At 41.7% G+C, this 21,551-nt stretch overlaps 1 protein-coding gene across 2 annotated transcripts in view; it reads right to left on the bottom strand.

The window, feature by feature from the left end:
- Positions 1-688: 688 nt before the first annotated feature.
- grik5 (glutamate receptor, ionotropic, kainate 5) overlaps positions 689-21,551 on the bottom strand; it is a 78,838-nt gene continuing 57,975 nt past the window's right edge. Inside the window, exons 9-22 of one of the 2 annotated variants that reach the window (XM_010735086.3) lie at positions 21,012-21,065; positions 20,096-20,254; positions 19,539-19,691; positions 17,881-17,985; positions 15,094-15,201; positions 13,538-13,741; positions 12,367-12,480; positions 11,674-11,783; positions 11,250-11,423; positions 9,436-9,601; positions 8,026-8,251; positions 4,388-4,516; positions 3,207-3,328; positions 689-1,870 (exon numbers count right to left, since the gene is read on the bottom strand). In XM_010735086.3, the coding sequence (XP_010733388.2) occupies positions 1,238-1,870; positions 3,207-3,328; positions 4,388-4,516; positions 8,026-8,251; positions 9,436-9,601; positions 11,250-11,423; positions 11,674-11,783; positions 12,367-12,480; positions 13,538-13,741; positions 15,094-15,201; positions 17,881-17,985; positions 19,539-19,691; positions 20,096-20,254; positions 21,012-21,065 (2,457 nt within the window). In that variant the 3' untranslated portion in view covers positions 689-1,237. Of the gene's footprint in view, positions 1,871-3,161; positions 3,329-4,387; positions 4,517-8,025; positions 8,252-9,435; positions 9,602-11,249; positions 11,424-11,673; positions 11,784-12,366; positions 12,481-13,537; positions 13,742-15,093; positions 15,202-17,880; positions 17,986-19,538; positions 19,692-20,095; positions 20,255-21,011; positions 21,066-21,551 lie in introns of both variants that reach the window. The other variant, XM_019261295.2, reaches the window with a different exon arrangement.

Below are 21,551 nucleotides of genomic sequence, written 5' to 3' on the forward strand. Positions count from 1 at the left end.
CCTTAAAAGATGCCCAGAATTAACAGATCAAGACAGATCTAATAATGGGAGTAGTTCAGTTAGGGATTTCTCATTCAAATTCAGTAGTGTCCTTTTCACTGTCTGCCTCTTTCTATCTCCTCTCGTACTTGTTTCTTCTCTATCTTGCCTCTGCCTTGCCCGGTCTCTCTATCTTTTCTACGCTGTGTGAACAGAGGTGAAAAAGAAGTAAAGCCTTGGCAAGCGTTACCCAGGATAACGAGGGACATTAATTTCACATTTCAAAGCGTCTTGCTCTCTCTCCCCTCTTTTCCGTGGCTGTTTGATTATCTAACGTGTAGTAGGGTGCTGTTGCTGGGTGCACGGTTCTCCTCGCTTTGAGTAGTTACAGACAGACTTACAGGAAGCACATATTTTTTTTTACAAACACACACTGTAAAGAAAGGCAGACCAACAGTTTCAGCTACTGTTCGCATTGTGTTGTCTTGAACTTGTTTCATCCACCTTGCGGCCGATACCATCCAAAAAGCAGCTGAGGGACACAGGGAGGGACACAAAACTCTTGAACACAATTATCCGCAGTCAAGTTTCTTAGTATGTTATAATCCACCATATTGTCACACGTAGTCTGTATTTAACTCTGTAATTCCCACTTTGAACAATGGTAACAAAACAAGACAACAAAAGGAAAAAAAAAAACAACAGGAAATAATTCTCTGGAAGTCTTTTAGTTGCTTAGTTTTAAATCACATACGGATACAGTATGTCCTCCAACAAGGTTTCGTTTTACGAGAGGGGCAGTAAATTTCCAGGCAAATGTCTGTGGAAGAAAACCAGCGCCCTCAAATCTAAAAGTGAAGTGAGAGGGGGAGTAAGGAGAGAAAAAGGAGGCCAATGGAAACCATCATCTGGTCATGTGCATTTCCGCTCAGACTGGTCCAAACTGAACTGTTCTTCGGAGTCGATTACAGATGCTTAACCATGCCTCACAGTGTGCTTTTAGCCAGTTCTGTATCTGTATCTGTAAGCCTCAAGCTCAACTGGAGGAAGAGTCATTGTTCTTCCTGTTTGTTCTCTTTTTAAAGGTGGTCTCATTTTCTAGTGGTTGACATCACAGAGTTCAACTTTTTTTTTTTTACCCCCCTCTCCTTTTCTCCCTCTCTTTGAATCAAACAGCGTCTCTCAGCAACACAAATGTTCCTCAGTCACCTCATCACTGGCTCCCTGCAGCCTTCTCGCCCGCCCACTGCTTCTGGTCTCAGTCTTGGTCCCCCAGTAGGTCTGTGGTGTTGCTGTTCTGTGGAGGTTGAATGGGTCGGGAGGTATGAGGTGGAGTGCTGTGGTGTAGCCGCCTTGGGCTGGGCCCCCCTCCGCCCTCACTGTCTGTGTTGGATGAGGATGGGGGTGGAGGTGGGGGTAGCCTGGGTAGGGGTGCTGATGAAGGTGGTATTCTTGTTGTGGTTGATCCTATACTGCTGCCTGATCTCAGGTTCTGGATCCTCCGGCACTCCTGGCAGATCCTCACATGGGTGCAGCTGCGGGCAGGCAGCATCACAGGAGTAGGAGCTGGTGGAGGAGGGGTGGTGTTGGCCCCCAGTGGGTCATCTAAGATCCGCTGGGGTCCAGGGCCCAGATCAGAAGCCCCTGTCCCTGCTGCTCCACCTCCTCCTCCAGCACCACCTGTCAGCGGGCCAGCTCCACTGTAGAGCTTGCCATTGCTGAGGCGCATCTCCCGGACCAGACGCAGTGGCCGAGGGGCCCCCAAAGCGATGCGTGTGGGGTGGCGAAGAGCTGCTGAGCTGCTGAGGGGTCGACGGCGCCGCATACGGGAGCTCTTCTTACAGGAGACGGCGTTTCGGAACTCTGTGATCATTTCCCGACAAACAGACACCTAAAGGACAAAAGGAAGGAGGGAGGAAAGGGAGGAAGAGACGGAAGGGAAGGAGGCAAAGGGAGGAGGGGGTGCCACAGACCCAAAGTAGGCAGGCAGCAGAACAAGACAGTGGAAAGGCAGCACATAAATAGGAGAGCAGAGGAAAAACAAGAAAATCGAAAGGAAAAGCAAAACAAACAAGAGAAGAACAAGGCGGGAACAAGGCAGAAAGAACAGACACGGTAAGGCATGGGAAACAAAAAAGTCACAGGAGAAGCGAGGGCACAGAGATCAACAAATGTAGGGATGGTTTGAAAACAGAAATGAAAAGATGATGGGGAAGGACATGGAGATGGATAGAGATGGGAGAATATCCAAGGAGCAGAGAGAGTTTAGATTACAATCCAAACACACAAAACACCAAAATGTTGTTTAGTTTATGAGCACTTCATTATGGCACTATGCACTATGAACGGACAGGCAGGCCTGCAAACTCAGGTGCACATACAGTATACAAAGGCACACTCACGCATACAGCAGCTATGTACACCCTTACACACACACACACACACACACATTAAGACACACTTCCACACCAACATTTTTTTATAATCATTCCAGCAGCATGACTACCGTAGATTGCACACACAATGAACAAAATGCATCAACATGTCCACTACAGACAAACATTCTCATTGAAATCATAATAAAAAGTCATGTGCTCACATAAACAGAAACAGTACTCGTTATCGGAGAACAGACACTGATGACAGGAGGTGCGTGTTTGAGAGAGAGGTACAGGGAGACACACATTGAGATGGGTGAGAAGTAATCCAAGAATGGAAACGAAGAATACCAGCGTACATGTGAGGCATGTAAAAGAAGATACATCGTGACATTTAATGCCAGGGAAAAAGATCACACTACTTCTTTATGCAAGCAAATATTGGCATTTCTCAATATTGCTTATCCGTACCATCAAATTTAGCTGACAAACAGTGGCATACTGTTAAAACACCAAACACTAAAGGGGCACACTGACTTCAAAACAGGCAAGTCATGCGAAGTGAAATCAAATCCTCTATTTGTTGTATACATTTTGGACATTTCAGTGCAGCATACTTGAACATTCCTCTCGTATCACATGCACACATTGAACCTCGAATGTTACAGCACACACAAACAGACACATACAAATGGAGGCAAAAGCTGAAAAGAAGAACAATACTCTCTGCGCTCTCACACACACACACACACACACACAAAACAACATAATCAAAAGGGTTGGCGGGATGCCATGGGAACCTACTGGGGTGTGTCTGTGGGGTCGGCGAGGGCAGGTATGGGGGCATACCTCATCGGTCTCTGCCGAGCGACGTGTCGACCACACAAACTCCATAATGGCCACAAACACAGCGATAATGAGGCCACAGATCAGCACCACAAAGATGCCCCCAATGTTCTCCATGCCCAGACCTGAAAGTGGGCCACAGGACGCAAACATCAGTGCACAAATATTTATTTATTTTTTATGTTTTTATTACTGCTTTACTTTTAGATTTACTAGTCATGGGGAGTGATACACAGCATGCGAGAACAGTTGTGCAACATCGTCTGTGGCTCTGGAAGAGCTCTGTTAAAGAAACATTTTGGAAAATTAGTTGAGAAGGTGCTACACTTCATGATGAGCAGATTGTAAGCTTAGCATAAAGACTGGAAAGAAAAAAAGACAGCTAACCTGGCTCTGTCCAAAGACTCAGCTTTGTAGGGGTTAAACAAACTCTTGAGTCTCAAGTGACCTCACTTTTTTAATCTCTGGACCACATATCTTTTAATAGACAACCTGTGTAACAAACTGCAGGGGGGTTTGAAAAACATGGACTATAGGTGTGATAGGTCTTAACGCTCAGGGACAGTCTAAGTGTAGGATTCAGTATTTTTAGAGCTTGACTCATGAGGACTAAAAACCTGAGTTTCTCAGCCTCTGCAGCTCTAATTCTGACCATTGTTTTTAGAGATCTTTCTCTTGCAAGTATTTCAACTTGCAATACTAAATCACTGGAGTGCTCACTAAATCGAATTAAAAAATGTAAATGGCCCATGATGAAGTGGCTGAGTGAACAACAGAATTATGGGTCCCTGAAACGCTTGAGATACACTTTGTATATGAAGCTCAATGATGCTGAAAACTAAGTCAGGCAATCTTTTTCCAGGATTACCACAAAAAAACATTTTTAAAAGAGATTTTCATCTGACAACAGTGGAATAAATGCCAAGCATCTTTATTGCCTTTGACATTTATACAGGCACAGACACATTTAACACACACGTGTGAACAGACACACTCACTCTAATAAAATTCCCATTACACACCACCTGAGACAAACAGAAGACATTTAGGAAAGTAGATTGTGCTAAGCACCCTTCACAAGGACATTAGGTTAGGCATTAGCCATTAGCTGGACTGTAGTGGAGAGTGAGGAGACTATTACTAGGGACATTAGAGAGAAGGACAGACAGCTGCGGTCCACTGACCCTTGGCACGGTGGTCCTCCTCTTTGGGACATTGGCCTCCCTCCCACCACCTCCTCTTCAGTATCTCCAGCCTGTTATTCTCCTGCAGCTGGAGGATGGCCAACGTGATCTCATCTCTGAACGGAGACCCTGGCAAATGACAGGAAAGCAGGATAAGAGTAAGTGGTGGTGGTGGTGGTGGTGGTGGAGGGTGGGGAGCAAACGAGACAGCGGTTATTTCAGAAGAGAAGAAGAAAAACATGAAATGGATAGGAATCACAGTAAAAAAAAAAAGCTGCTGTCGCAGCTTGGAGATGGTACAAGTGATCTTACTGTGAGAATAAAGAGAGGATTAGTGAGAGATAAAGAGCGAGATTACATCCAGACACAGCCAGTGGTACGACACTGGTCAGACAGCATGCAAAGCGTGTTATGAACCGGATTACAGTAGAGCAGAATGGGTAGGTTTAAAGGCTCAGTTCACTATATATATTTTCAGTATCCTTTTAAATGTGCATAAATTAAAGGGTGAGTGTATTCCATACATTAATTAATTAATGTGCAGGGAGAAAATACTCTAGTTGTTGACAGTGTGTTCTGTGAATTGTTCACAGTAATAGCATAGATAGTGTTTCTAAAATGACACATTGCTTTAAAAAATGCAATAGTTTTATTCCCCACTACATTACATAACCTGAACCTCTGGCTCACATAAACATATACCGTCCTCTGAGTGAGTTGTGTAACTGTTGCTGGATATTTTAACATAAATTGTCACCCTGTGTTGACGCAGTGATGTATATGTAAATGTGTCTTTACACCCTGCACCAATGACACATTTCACCAGTGTGGTCATCAAAATGAATTAAAGGAATAGTTCAACATTTAAAACATACTTATTTGCTTTCTTGTCAAGACTTTGGGAGGAAAATTGATACCACTCTTATATCTGTCCATTACATATAATCTACCAGCACCTATAAACCTCAATAATTAAAACATTATATCATGTGTTTTTATATGTAGAAAGAAAACAAGTTACGGTTCTGTTCTATGTTTTTTTGCAAGGCAATTTCCTCCTGAAGGCTTATCGACTTCAGAAGGCCACTGTTCCCTCAGAGAAATAGTCCAACACATAACTGTGAGATGTAAAACTGCATTTTATTAACCTTTGGACAGAGCCAGACGATGATGTAGATGTTTCCCCTTGTTTCTAGCCTTTATGTTAAACTAAGAGACTAAGACTTCAGACTTCATTTAACTTCTAACAGAAAAGTGATCAAACGCGTTTCCCAAAAATGAACTATTCTTATAGAGTAAATTATGACGAGAGGGTAATGACAATTGTTTTGGGTGAACCAGCCCTTTTTAAAATAATTTTTAAACATCAAAATGTCTCTCCTTTTGGTCTGCTTTCAGACTTTTTTCTCCTCTCTGCTCTGTCTCTTCATATCTGTGTCTGCTCTCCATGCCGATATACAGTGACTCTGCTTCATCTTTTTCCACACCTTTGGTCTGTCATCTCTCACTTTCTGTCCTTTTCCTTTCGCTCTCTAGTCATGCCCTCCTTCTGTTCGTTAGAACAGATCACTGTGATGCACCGACACCACCTCTATGCGCTAAAAAAAAGAGCTTCAGAAGAGCTGGACGAGTGCGGGAAAGCAATTAACTGCATGTTCATTACTTCCAGCCGAAATGCTTTTTAATCCCTCAGATAAAAAATACATCAGCCACGTACAAGACATTTTTCAGATCTAATCTCTCACCAATCAGTACTACAACATGCGTCTATTTAGCATAATTGATCTCACGCAGGTGTTTCTGTCTCTCGAATAGTAAATTGTTTTTTTTTGTTTTTTTGTGAGGTTTATAGGGAAAGTCGTTTAAGATCAGCTTTAACTAATTTTTAATTATGTCGTTTTTACATTTTTAACTACAGTAAATCTGTGTGACTGATCATAAAAGTAACAGACCCATGTTCATTTTTATGTTGAAATATTTGTGTCCTGTTGGTGATTATGTTCCTTCTGTTTCTTTTGCTGCACGTGGTGCAATTTCATGTCCTCTAATTTTGACTCCTTGTCCACTGCAATGTCATCGTTCTGCACTACGACAATAGCAGAAGCCCAATGACATTTGTGTTACAGGATGTCACGAGTTTGCTGATGTTCAGGCCTGAGTGTCTGACTTGTTCAGGAACAGGAAGCTCAAGAACTTGAACGCATCACTGCAAATTCAATCCTTTCACGCAGGATGCTACATAATAAAAATAAATAAATAAATGTTATGTCGCTTTTCTTCTCATGTCTTATCGCATTGAGCCTTAATAAAGTACTCAAATGAAGCAGTCTAATCAAGGAATGTTACTCTTTGACTGAACTGCCACAGTTTAAACTCATGTACCCTGTGACAGGGAGATGCAAGTAGACGTTGCTTCATATTAAGGGGTCCAGCTCTCTAGCTTGAGTGACATCTACAAGCTATTCTGTTATTATATTAGTGCTATATTTAAGCAGAACTCAGAGAATCATACATAATTAATCAAATCCATAATTGTCATAGTTTTGATTTTGTTTGTGTTTCTTGTTTTATTTTGTAGTTCCACTGTCTGTCTTGTCTACTTCCTGTCTTGTTTCCCGCCCTTTTTGATTTTGCCCCTGCCCCTGATTTGTTTTGTGTCTGATTAGTCCTGTCTATTTAGTTTCCTTTGTTTCCTTGTCTGTCCGTTCTTGGTTTCTTGTGTTCTCTCAGTTTCTGAGTCTGTTTCTGTGTCCTTCAGTTTGTATCCTGCTCCTGGTTTCTTTGTGTTTTAGTTCTCACCGTTTTGTTTATCATTAAAGAGCACTTGTTTAATTCCCTGCATTTGGATCCTTCTTCTGTTCCTCCCCACTTCCCCCGTGATAGTAATGCGTAAATCTGTAAATCTGCATGATACTTCATTAGGGCTCTGTAATAGGATCAAAAGAAAGGACCATCATGTGCCTTGCTGCACTGGTTACCCGTTGTTATTTTTCTTTTAATTGATTTCATGCCTTTGTTGATGAATTTTAGATCTAATTAAAGACATGACAGCGATATTTGTGACCTTCCGTGACCTTAAAATCCCTGATGAGGCCAATTGAAGCCTTTGATGGGCGAGCGTTTGCTGTACGAGCTTGCAGGCCTCGAAAAATCCTGCCTGAAGTAGAAACTGACTAAATCAATATTGATGTTTTCAAAAAAAAAAAAAAAAATGTATAAGACTTGTCATAATTTCATTAGCATGTTTTACACTGTATCTATTTGCCTGTTGGTCTGTTTGTTTTGTTCCAGAATTTTGTTTGTTTGTAATTGACAGTAGCAACTCATAATGTAATAATTATTAAATTAACTATTCATATGTGATAACATACTGTATTTCTCCCAGTAGTAAATATTGTAATAGTAATAACAACAAATAAGCAAACAGCTTTACACAGTGATAGTCTCTAATGCCAATGATTACAGCTTGAGGTATCTAACATTTGTTTAAGTAATGACAAGATAACATCATTCGAGATCATTTAAGTTACTGTAATTAATAAGATGATGTTATCACCTGGTAGTTATGACATTATCAGTTGCTGCACGCACGCTGTAATGCATGTCTTGTTTGAGAAATTATATATTAGTCTTATTACCCAACGGCATGCCGATGCCATAGCCCTTGGTGTCCAGCAGGCCTCCTATCTGTGTGAGATTACAGTTGAGGCCGCGGTGGTACTCGTTCATGGTGCTCTCCATCAGGAAGGCATACTTGGAGTTGACCACGCGGGCGATGCCCTCCTCTGTGCTTTTCACAAATACACTGGGCTGCTTGGAGTTCATGTAGTTCCACATCCGCTGGTAGGTTTGGTAACGAGAGTTCTGCAGAGGAATGGGAACACAACAATGGGATTTTTTTTTTTTTTTTTACATTCAGGGCTCCAAAATCGTCCTATTATCTGTCTTTGAAGCAGAAATCAAATGGAGGTCGATAAAAATGAAAGGGAGAAGATGGAAGAAGAGGAAGAGAGATGTATCCTCAATAAACAGGGCAGGGACGTACACGCAGAACAGAGAATCCAGTGTGAATAATGACAAGAGTAAAACATCAATGGCAAATACGGAGAAAAGGAGAGAAAAGAGTAGAGGGATGAAAAGCGATTTGAATCAAGGCAACAGATTATTCGCTCTTGGCGTGGCTGATGCATCATCCTTCATACAGATGGAGGTAAATAAGCGCACAGGAGGTGGTTCAGCACTTAGCAAAATATAGCAAGCTCAAAAACAGGATTAAGTGTTTAACGTGTACAATTACATGTTGTATCTCCGCGTATTATGTGTGAGAAGAAAGGAAAATAGTCAAGAGGGCGACATCTGTGTGTAGTAATGCGAGTGTGTATTCTAAGTGTGTCTGTATGTGTGGATTAGGCATTGAGTGGAGTAATGTACTGTAGCACTGGAACTGGCTTATGCAGGCGAACATAAACCACTCTTTCTTATGTCCTCAATATGGACAAACACCACGAGAAACACACACTCACAATTTGGCATGCAGCCATTTTTCATGCATGTATACAAGTAAACAAATATATGGCTTTTTTATACACTCACCTACTCCCACCCCCACATGCAAACACACCTACACGCACACACACACACACACACACACTCTATGACAAACACAGATGCCGACACAGATGCCGGAAGCGCTCTTATAAGTAAACACAGGCAGTCAGCCACTTAACACAAACACAAACAGCCATAAAGAAAATAACAGAGGAACTCTCAGATATATAGTAGCAAATATGAGCACAACCACTCACTCCAGGCACGGCAATAAAGGCAAAAAGACAAAAAGACAAAAACAACTGCACTAAATCACACATGCACACACAAAAACATTTGTTGCTAGAAAGGCAATTCAGGAAATTGTCAGAGTAAATCCAGCTGCCATCAATAACAACACAGTTTAATACGTACGCACGGATACAAACACACACAAATAGCTGTTCAAAAAATCCCAAACACAAAGCCAGACAGGCCGTAGCTGCTGCAGGCGGTCGTACCATGAAGAACGTCATGGTGCTCCCGCCGTGGATGGTGCCGTACTCAATGTTGGTTTGGTCGGCCAAGTCGTCCGGAGACTCGATGGGAACCTCCATCCTCTGGACAGTCAGGAAGGCTGCCAGATTGGCCGTGTAGGAGGAGATAATGATCAGGGTGAACGCCCACCTATGAGGTCGAGACAAAGGACAAAGACAAAAGTGAAAAAATGGATAGGTGATATGGATGAACTCTTTCATGATGGTAAATTTAATTTCTAGATGACAAAACTAATTTGTATGATGATCAAAATAAGCTGTGAGACTTTTCACAGCTAGAACAACCAATTAGGAATCTTTGCTTTGGGGTAAACACATGATTTTTTTCACATTGAAAATCATATAAAAACCCAGTATTACTAACGTGTCCTGCTCATTGATCTGCAGCATTGTCAGATACAACCAGAAATGGGACAAACACCTCATAAACATGGCAAAAAGGGATTCAGGTTACCTGGATTAACAGCTTATGTATTCTACACCAATAACCTTGAAGACGGAACTCTTTTATGACCTTTCCTGCATGTCTAAAAACTTTCTTCAAGAGGAACATCATGTACTCACTACACTTAATAATAATATCCCCTATCCAATATCTTGCTCAGCTCAGTGTGATTTACGCTTCCTGTCTTCCTCTGCCCTTTATCTCCTTAGCTCTAAGTGATTATTTTTTTTTTTCTAAGCATATTTCTCTTACACAGTTACTGTTGCCACAGGAATATCATCAGGCTACTGTAATATTTCTGTGAACTTGGCATCTTTTTTCTTATTTTGGAGCTTGCGGGTTAAAACATATGTCAGCTATATGCTTAAACTTTAAAATGTAAATGTTGGTATTTCACACAGCGGGCTTTAACTGCATGAACTAAACTGCCATAAAACCTTTACAGAAGAAAAAAAAAGCAACAGACACAATCATGTTCATGATGATGTTAGTTCACTGTGAGCGGCAACAACTCTGATCAAAACAAGGCAAGAGAAACAGGCTGTGCAAAGAGTTTGATCACTGCAGACGCCCGCCTGCCAACAAGAAAGGCAGAGATCCTCAGTGAGGTCCATTTTTCTCACTAAATTTTACATGCAGCTTATCAAAAAGATGCATTTACAATGCTGTCTTAGTGGTATTGCATCATGATAACAAAATATCGGTTCGCCATGAATTTAGTGACAGATTTGAAACATAGCAAGTGTTTTTCAGTTACAAGGTTGTTGTTTTTGTTTTTTTTATATAAATGAGACACTGATAGTGCAGCAATGTATTGTACCTCTTTATATATATTGTTAAAATGGCAGACTGCTGATTTTGTTGATATATTTAAATTAGTTTAAAGCTTCATTTGTAATAATTAATCTGTATTTGCTACCCCTCTACTACTATTTATATCTACTAGCCATCATTATTATTTTAGTGTGTTAAGGCTTTTTAATATTTGTATTCATGTTTTATTTTAACTGTGTCTAACATTCAGCAGTCATTTGTTTCCCTTTCCATTTGGCACTTTGTAAATTGTTGATTTTGTCTCATATAAATACATTTTTAGATTATTATTATGCCTACAAGTAAATTGAATCATCATCATAAAACATCATATAGGAACATTTAACATGTGAGTCAAGTGAAATGTTGGAAATACTTATAATTATAATTTGTGTCTGACTTAATTTTTTCAAATTGAAATATCCAGAATACACAAATATGCAAATATTTTACATTTTTGGAGTTGTTTTTTTAATGGACGTGGACTTTAGCACACAAACACAACCATTCTGTCACGTACCATACTCCACTAACACATCTGGTGGAGAGGGCTCTGGGCATTATCTCTGATCCCTGCTGCATGAAGCCTCCAACAGGGAACCACAGGCTGTTACCCAGGGTGTACTGGTTCTCCAACATGTCTCTGCGCTCTCGCAGACACGGATGAGGGTTGTACCACTCATAAGGGCTCAGCCTGCCGGGGAAATACAGGTACAGGAATGACCTTGAGGTCAAACTGCAGCACAGTAATGTACTTCTGTCATATCATTCAAGCCACCGCCAATCAGTCATTTGATCCCTGTCAAACTGTCTGCAGCAAGTTGTGTAGGGAAAAAGAATTCTGTTATGTGACAGTCGACTCCTGTTCAACAAGATAAATGGCGATAGAGCACAGATGTGAGCTGCAGACTATCAGTACGGTGTGTGCGGTGTAATGTATGGACCTTGCAGCCAGGAAGAGCACACAGCTGACAGCCAAGTAGGCGAGCAGCATGAAGAGCCAGACAGCTGGAGAGAAGGGATCGAGGAAGGAGAAGTAACCTGGCTTACGACCCTGAGAGAAAGTAGAGGAGAGAAAAAGAGAACCAGTGAGACGGAGCGACAGAGACCAACAGACAGACACACAGAAAGGTACAGTGTGTTAGAAAACAAGGTGTCACGTCTCAGCAGACAGAGAATGCCCCCTTTGCACCACAGGAGGGCAGTGTCCTTCACTGCACTCTGATAGTAAGTCTGCAGTGCTTTGATACGCTAATGCTACAATCCATAAACGCTCCGTTTCACAATGCCTACTGCTGAAGCATACTTGGCTTGGACCCAAAACCTCATTAGCAATGTAAAGCTGCCACTGTTACCCAGTTACAGAGCACTGACTTATTGAGCAATTTAAATTACACCTATAAATTTCACTGTGGACACAGCATACACAAACAGCCCTTAGCTTCAACAGATGAGATCAACCATTATGTAATATTCAGTCTGATTTCTTAAGATACGTTTAAGAAGCGTGGGCTGTCTTCTTCTGTGTGACCCTGCCAGCTTTAAAAGCACCTCAAACAAAAGAAATGAAATCCAACACAAGATCTGTCGTGGGTATCAGCCAGCAGGTGCCCTACAGGCCCAGATAACACCCTCACCAGTTGAACTCTGTACAAGATGCTGATCCCCAGGGTCATGAACGGCTTAGAGAAGTCGATAACTTTCTCTCTCTCGGACGTGATGGTGAAGCCTGCCACAGCCAGGTCTGCTTTCTGCAGGATTGACAAAGATAGATAGGTAGATAGATAGTCGTGGGGGCGAGAGAGAGAGAGAGAGATAGAGGCAGCAGTCGAGAGTCAGAGAGAAAAACGACAAGCGGTCAGGTAACTGTGCAAAAATAGAAAGACACTTGATGCTGCACTGGGTACATGAGAGCTCTGTTTGTATAAAATGTTGACTTCCCGAATGAAAAATGAGAAGTTGGACTATGCACTTGAAAGCACATTTGGAAAAACATACAGACGTGCACTCTGTCCCTTTCCCTCTGGCCCACGCACACACACACACGCACACACACACACACACACACACACACACACACACACACACACACGCACACACACATTATGCACCATCCAAATGAGGCTAATTGCAAGTAAGCACTGGGTGGCTGGTCTTTCCACCTGTATAAAACCTTGCAGGTCTCTGGTCGCTCTGCCTCCCTCCATCTCTTCCATTAAAAGCTAATTGATGAACATGGGCTGCTAATTAGAGCTGAGTGATCAGGCAGTGGGGAGGGTATAGAGGGAGAGGAAGCATGGAGAGCTGGGGGAGCACCAGTGTGGCAAGCCCCACACAGGGACCACAGTCTGGTAATTGAAGTATACCGTATGGTAATTAAGCAGAGAGGGGCTCTCATTAGCCTCCTTCAACCAGAGTGTCTGTCAGAGGTGCACTAGGCCTGGACAGAGAGAGAAAGAGGGGGGATAGGCTGGGAAGGAGGACTGCGAGGAAAGATGTTGCAGACAATTTTAGGCAATGCTACCACTCTCTTTTGGGGAATTATCAAGTCAGCTTTTGTCCTAGATAAGAGTCTTACTCCCCTCTGAGGGCAATTTGAGACATGGGAAGTTACAGCAGAGTTGTGGTTTGGGGCTACATTGTGAGTGTCTGAGTGTGTATGCGTGTGTGTTCACTCTAAGTTACTGGTTGTAGAGACAGTGTTTCAAACATTTGAGCATGTTTCTGTGTTTTGTGTGTCTTTTTGAGACACAAAGAGAGAGAGCGAGAGAGAGAGGGAGGAAGGCAGGGGAGAGGGAGAGTACTCACCCTGTTTATTAGCTCTCCAACCATGCCAGTCCAAGAGCCGTTGGGCTCTGGAGCCCCATACAGCCCATCATCCACCAGCTTAATCTTGAAGGAGAATTTCAAGATGTCTGCCAGCTCCCTCAGCATGTCGACACAGAAGCCCTCATACTGGTCGTTGCCCTGGTAGTCCTGGTAGTTGTCTTTGCGCATCACATATGGGTTCTCCTGAACATTTGGGAAAACATGAGGGGTCTGAATTAAGGACGGTTTATTGACTGAAATGTAAAGCTCACATTGCAAAGAATTTACTGTTATGCCAATGATACATTAAAGGAATACTTCGACACTTTTGGAGGAGAGTGATGAGAAGATCAATAACCACTCTCATTTCTGTTCTTTAAAAAAATGAATCTACAAACAGGAGGTGATTATCTTAGTTTAGCACAGATAGGGTGAAACAGCTTGCCTGCCTCTATCAGATGTTAACAAAATCCACCTACACCACCTCTAAATCTTCCTAATTAACATGTTGTAGGTTGCTTGACAGAGTACAGTCCAGGCTGCATCACAGGTTTTATTCAGTCTTTGTGCTATAAGCTAACTCACAGCTGGCTGTGGCTTCATTTACTGTGCAGACATGAGTGATATCAATGTTCTAATTGTGTCCATCCATTTTTGGCAAGAAAGTCCTAAAATATCAAATTATTCCATTAAGACAGCTATTATAGCAACAGTTGCTATTAGCAACTGTGAAAGAAAGCATATTTTCAAATGCAACTCTCTCTAAAGCATTTTGAGTCTCTACTGAAACAAAATATAATGTATTTAAAAAGGGAACCCCACCAATCTAACACATCAAATCAGTTTATTCGTCATGTGGAGTACTGTACTACTCGCTCTGTCAAAACAGTTGTGCCGGAGAGCCTGTAAACTGGGGCATTGAGTTTTAAAGACATGAGACATAACTAGGTAGGGAGAGTCTAACAAAAAAAGATTATATATACAGTTTCATCAGGGGGATTGTAGGATTCAGTTTTTTTGGAGCTTGACCAATACTCTGGACTGAAAGTCAGGATATCTTGGCTTCTGTAGAATCAATTTAGACCATTCTTTTTTTTTAAATCTGTCTCTTGTGAGTCCACCAACATTATGGATGTCCAGACTGCTGTAGTGCTCCTTTTAAAATACATAAAATGGCTGCAGAAGTAAGTGAGAGAGCCAAGGAACTGAACCAAGATACGTAGACGCAGACAAACATACTGTATAAAGTGTTTTTACACATCTAGACCAACCTGAAGATGATGCGGCAGCATCATGTAAGGGATTTATTGATTTTCCACTCAAACACTCAAACCAGAAGGAGGCAACTTGTAGTGTTTTGGCAAGAGTTTTGGCAGTTTCTCTTTAGTGACACATCTCTCTCAGTGCTCTGTCAGTTGCTATGACAGCTACAGTGACAGCAAAATTAGCAGAAACAGACCACAACACAGCATGAGCTGCGGCACTGCCTGCGTGGCAACACAAAAACAACTCTGACCTCACCAGCGTGGTGTTCCAGAAGGTAACTGTGACCTTACCAGTATGGTCGTGACAATGAGTGTCTTGTTTGCCAGCGTCTCTGAGACATTAATATCCAGGCTGGTAGAGTTCATTGCCAGGGTGTTGTTGGAGTACCAGATCCCGATCTAACAGAGAGGAGAAAGCGAGTGAAAATCAATGGCTATTGTTGGATGAATAATGTACTGTTTAGCTCTGACTTCACTGCAACTGTTTTACAGTTGTGGCAGGCTACACACCATCTATAGCAAATAAGTATTTCAGTAAGTGCATTAACACAATTGGCTATTTTATAGAGTACCTTTGCATGCTGAGTATTTTATGCTTTGCTTTGGTTTGCATACTGTTACATACTGAATACGCACATTGATTTAATTGCCCCCACTGGAGCAATTCACTTACGTACATGTAGTACCATGCATTGTAAAAAAAAAAAAATTGCTGTTTACAAGCAGAGCAATGAGCTGGGACAAGATGGCAAAGTGAAAGCATTCATGATCGGGAGTTTCATTGCCATGTCTATTTTCCTTTACTAACACCTTTCTTAAATTGCATAAAGCAACAGTTCACATATTTCCATTTTAATGGAGACAGTAAAGTCGCTTAGGTACATAAACGTGTGATTATGACTTAACCAGTGTGCAGGGGTGGAACGGCTGCTCGCAGAAGCATTTCTTTAGGAGATATTACTGTACATCTTTCAAGAGGTCAGAAGAGAGGTAATTCCTTAGACAGAATCACAGTTTTTCTATGACACTCTTTATCCTGCCCTGACATTTAAGAGTGGTCTTTTCTCTGTGAACAACCACTGCCTGCCTACAGTGTGGGTGCAGCTGTGCAGACAGGTAGGCAGAGTTAAAGTGTTAATTATCACAACCTAACTCCAGATTTAAGTATAGTTATCTGGTGGCACAAATGTGTTAGTGGGGAAAGCAGTAAGACATATTAAGGGAAGGTGAAGAGAGTTTCCTCCAGTCAATGAACCGCAACGTAATTCCCTCAGTCTGGATCAGCAGGGATGTGTGTACTATGGTTCATTAAATCTTGACTTTGAAATGCAGGTGAAAACGCAGCGAAAATCTTCCCTCACTTTTCTTTCTGAATGTTCACTGAGTCTGTATTGACAGAACAATGGTAGTCCTAAACACCTGGGTCTAACAACATTTTATTTTGGTTGTCCAAATACCAATAACAAAGTTGTTGTGGCTTGTAACTAATGACAAGGATAAAATGAGAAAATTAATTAAAAGTTCATTTGTACACCAAAAGCGAGACTGTGTAACTTTGAGAAGAAGAAATGACACACAATTACAAATAAAAAGTTCATCAAAGCAATAAAACAGGAAACATCAGTACACTCGGGGGTTTTGCTGCTTCAGGTTTAATTGGTCGACAAAAGACAAACACATGCTACAACAACCCAAATCATTTTCATTAGGAGAAACACGCTGCAGTTACAGGAAAAAAACAAACAGAAATGCTGCAAATTAAAAAACATGCTGCAGAAAGCCAAAACATTAACAGCAAACACACTGCATGTACAGAAACAATACAACAACACGACACTGGAGAACTTCCTTTGTGTCGACTGGACATGAATTCTGTTGTTTTCAGGGTTTGTGTGTTTTTGATTTTACATCATTTCTGTATTTGCACTGTGCTTTTGCTTTTTATTTTCATTTTTTTTTTGGCTTTCTGCAGCACGTTTCCAGATTACTGCATGTGTTTTTGAATTGGCATCTTTTCTGAAAATACTTTTGGCTGTTGTATCGCATTTGCTTTTGTAAGCTTATGATGGCTAATGTTAGCCAATGCTCTCAAACACTTGGTAGTTTTTAATCTTGCTGGTTGGATTGATTCATATAAACAACAATAGGATGTAACCATCCAACCATATTGTCACAACACAATTCCACAGAAAGGCTGTAGACAATGATATTGATTTATCGCTCTGCACTAAATGGAACTCAAACTCAACTGATTGTTTGACTCGAGCTTGCTGCTCAGAAATATGTACAATAACAATGTGAAGGAGTTGCAGAGTGTTTCTAAGAAAGGAGCAGGTATGTTTGGAATAATCTTTTTTAGCGCAATAATATTTAATTGTTTTCAAATTGTGGTGTCAAAACACAAAAAATACCACTTATTCTGGTTCAACTGCAAGACCTGATCCAGTTCTACAACAGACAAGGAGTCCATATGAGTATTATATACAGTATTATATATAGGATGAGCGGAGATGAAGATCTATCTGCACATACTGTACACTCTGTACTGAGCTTGAGGCCAACAGCAAACACTAATTCCAACAAATTAATGTCATTGTTTGTAGACATGAGAGGAAAATAAATCAGCCGTAAATAAAATCTATTTTTTGTGTGTTTTTACATCAGAAAAGTCAAAATCCATCTGTGGCAAAAAGAAACAAAGAAAAACAAAACACAATAGTTACGCTGTCCTTGATTCTGCAGAGCTGCTATAAAATTTAGCACCCATTCAATAAAATAAAAGGAAATTGATGGACTATACAAGCAGATAATGTATTCCAATAGCCTTCAGATAAAGTGAATGCGCTTGCAGCGACTACATGAACCACATCTGATGGTGGGTTACACCACAGTGCTATCAGGTGAAATGCATGAAGCCAACTTTGATATTTGACTACTATCTGTGGAGCCTGTGATGAGGCTGACCTTAGTTTTAAATGCCTCCCCTGGCATTGTGAAACCAGATGCGTGACCTGTAACTAACCCAAAGCCTGTGGGTAAAGTGACCTGGCTGCTGCGTGATAATATTTGACTCCTGACCTCTTTGTGGCCTCCTCTGTGTTTCTCCAGGATCCGCAGGGTGTAGTTGGTCCTCTGACCTTTGCTGTTGAACTCCACATGTCCTGTCAGACCATCATACTCCACCTGGCAGGCAGAAGGGAAGAGTGAGGTGACGGAGTATGACAGAAGAAGGGTAAAGTGGAGAAAGACAGAAAAGAAAATGAGAGGAGAGTGGGTAGAAACAATGAATGAGAAATAAAGGCAAACGGGTGCTATTGACAGTGACTAGGAGGAAAGAGAGGGTGAAAGACAAAAAGAAAGAAAGAGCTAGAAGGACAGAGCCTGAGGCTGGACCAGACATGGATGATCAGTTTTAGATCAACTAGGAGAAAGTGACTGAGAGAGGCTCAGATAGAGCAGCAAAAAGAGTCAACAGCTCCCTAATAAGACACAGAACTGCACCTCACAGCTCAGCTCTGCCTCTCCAAAACCCAGGTGCTGGCACAGTTAGAGAGATCTATGATGGATTCGCACGGTGCTGAAGATGGAGCACACCATGATGTTGACTAACAAAGGCAGATGTCGGGCCGATGGGGCGGAGGCAATGAGGGATGGGGCTCAGGCTGCCTTGACAACAGGTCGTCGATGAGAGAGACACACAGACAAACAGAGATGGGAGATGACAAAGGGTAACAAGAGACAGACACAAAACATGAGATGAGGGTGATACAAAATGTAGCTGTACTGTACACATTAATCAGTAAGTCAATCGGGACAAAATTAATTGCATTTCTGAGAAGAGATAATCGTTTTAATTATGTCAGATATTTGCTAGTTGTACATTCTGTAGTGTTTCTGTTTTTCTCTGATTCGTATCATTAGTAATTGAAAATATTTGAGTTGTTGGTCCAATAAGAAAGACATTTTGAAGTAGGGCTGGAATTATTATTATTATCATTATTAATTAATCTGCCAGTTATGATTAGTATCATTTCAAAAAACACAACAATTCTGTTTTACTGTGGCATACAACAAAGACATCCTCACATGTTATTGTCTGGAACAAGCTATATTTGGCATTTCTGCTTTAAAAATGACTCAAATGATTAATCAATAATCAATTAAATTGATCCCAATACATTTTTTGTTAATCAATTAATTGATTGATTCATTAATTTTCGTTTTAAGTAATTGTTGTTTGTTTTTCTAACCTAAAGATGTCACTTTAACAGAGCACCCCGGTAACCACAATGTATGGGAGCTACGGGTATGAGAAATGTTGTAGCGTTTCTATGTTTCTATGTACCTGCGTGTTTATGTTTGTACAAACTGCGGCAACAAATTTCCTCATACACAATGAAGTATCTATCTATTTACCATTAGTTTAAATTTCACTGACTAAAGGATTTATAAATTAATCAAATATGTATCAGTTTTAATCCATAATTAAAATAACTGTTTCCTTGAAAAAAAAACGAAACATCTTGACGATGATGATAACACATGGAGCCGATACACACAGTAGATGCTACAATGGAAGTGAATATCAAAAATTCACATCTAAAGAATGAAACATTTAATTCAACTGAGACTTCCAGCTCACATCTTACCTTTGTTTCTCATGATGTATGCATGTACACGTGTACGAGCATACATAGGTGGTTTTACAATACATGTTGCATTTATTAAGCATTTACCATGCGCAGGTAGTTCATAAGACTGGTCCCGTGTTGCCAGATCTGAGGTGAGGTGCAGCTGAGCGGCTTCACTCCGATTTCCTGACTGCGGTTCAATTCCCTCACTGCCCCCACCACCACATGCACCGCGTCAAACATCAGCGCTGACGAGAGCTGTGGAAGGAGGAGGGGAAACGAGAAAGAAATGGAGAGGGGGAAAAGGCGGGAGGGATGGAAACAAAAAGAGGAAAGACAGGGAGTCAAGGGGGAAGATGCGTTGAGGAGAGAGGTGCCAGGACAGATGATTGAATGGTTAACAGGGATGGAAGTAGTGGGGCAGGGAAAATAAGAGGAGAGAGAAGAGATGTGAGGTATGAGTAAACCAGTGGGGAGGAAACACAGATGGATACATCAATACCCATTAAACACAAGCAAAAGACTAGCTGAATCTCTTTAACTGCTCCATGAATCAGAGTGAGGAATAAAGTACCTTAATGTTACGTGGCATATAAACAAAGCTTTGAAAATGACTCTTGAACGTGCGCATGCATAAATACTCGAGTGTCAGCGAGACTGACCGCAGGGCCGGGGTATGTTAGGTCACAGCCCTCCATCCAAGAGAGGTTGAGGCTCCTGATGAATTCCAAATAGAAGGGATGGGTGGTGTTAAACATGGAGAAACCCACAATGTTGGACTGCTCATCCACTATATCATCCAGTCTCAGTAGTGGGAAGTCCTGGAAAGGTGGGAGGAGGAAGAAAGAGAGAGTGACAAGAAATTCAGGTGAGTGACAATGTTGACAGTGTATCAAATCTTGACAAATACTGTGCATAGCAGAGTGTGATGAAGAAAAAGCAGAGGCTGCGGGGAGTGACAACATCTAATCTCTGATGGAGGGACTAAAAAGGATATATAGACAGATAGGAAAGAGGGGAAACAGTGATACAGGGGAAGGAGAGGGTGATGGAAATGACTCCAGAAAATCTCCACTGAAATATACACAAGACATCTAAAGCACATCATGTACAGAGGGCAGAGAGGAGAGAAACAAATAAAACAGCATAAAGTGACAGATTTATTCAAATGGCAGGAGGGGAGGGGAGTATATCAAAGAGGCAGATGAAACCACCAGAAGCATAAGGAAGGCGGTGTGTGGCAGAAGAAAAGGAGCACGACAAGTTTGTCATCACCTTCACCCCAGACTCCCTTTTTCTTTTCTTTTCTTGCTATCCTCCTCTGCACTTCCACATCTTTGTACAGCATGTTCACTTCTCTGGTCTTTTCTCTCTCATCCCCTCTCCTCATCCTTCATCTCCCCTCTCTCTTTTCTCTCTCTGTCACCTCTCTTTTCTCCCTTTATCTCATTCTTTCTCCGCCTTAGCACCTTTGCTCGCTCATAAAGGGGACAGGAGGCGGCAGGTGAGAGGAGCGATTGAAAATGGAGCCTCAGAAGGCCGAAGAGAGGAAAGGGGGTAGAAATGGTACGCTCTTACCATGGTGGTGAGGATGTACTTGTAAAATGCTGACGTCATCCCCAGCTCTGATGCCTGTAGGACAAAGACAAAGAGAGAGTGAGAGGGAAAAATAAAGAAGAGGCAGGTGGGATACAGAATGTTGAAAGAGAGAATAAGGGAAGATATAGAAAGATTGATGGAGGGAGAGAGGGAGAGGGCAAAGGAGGAGTGTTATTGAGAGGCAGAGAGCAAAGGAGACAGTTGGGGGACAAAGTAGGAGAGGATGTGGAGGAAGCGAAGAGGAGGAGAGAGAGGGAGCATACGTTAATCACAGTTTTACATCATCAGGCTAACACTAGGACATTTTGCTGAGGGCGGAGAGCCGCTCCAACTTGCCCAGCGAAATCATCCCATACGCATTCAAACCGTGACTCACTGCGCTGGCTATCGGCGTTACAGGCCGTACCGTGAATCAGAACAAGCCTGGGTAACATCTGCAACACGTCCCAGCAAAATGTTCTTTTGTCAAATACTTTCTTAAGAGTGTAAGTGATTGTTGCAGGCAGACATGAATAAATA

Source organism: Larimichthys crocea, chromosome XVI (genome assembly GCF_000972845.2).
Source record: "Larimichthys crocea isolate SSNF chromosome XVI, L_crocea_2.0, whole genome shotgun sequence".
NCBI lineage: Eukaryota > Metazoa > Chordata > Actinopteri > Sciaenidae > Larimichthys > Larimichthys crocea.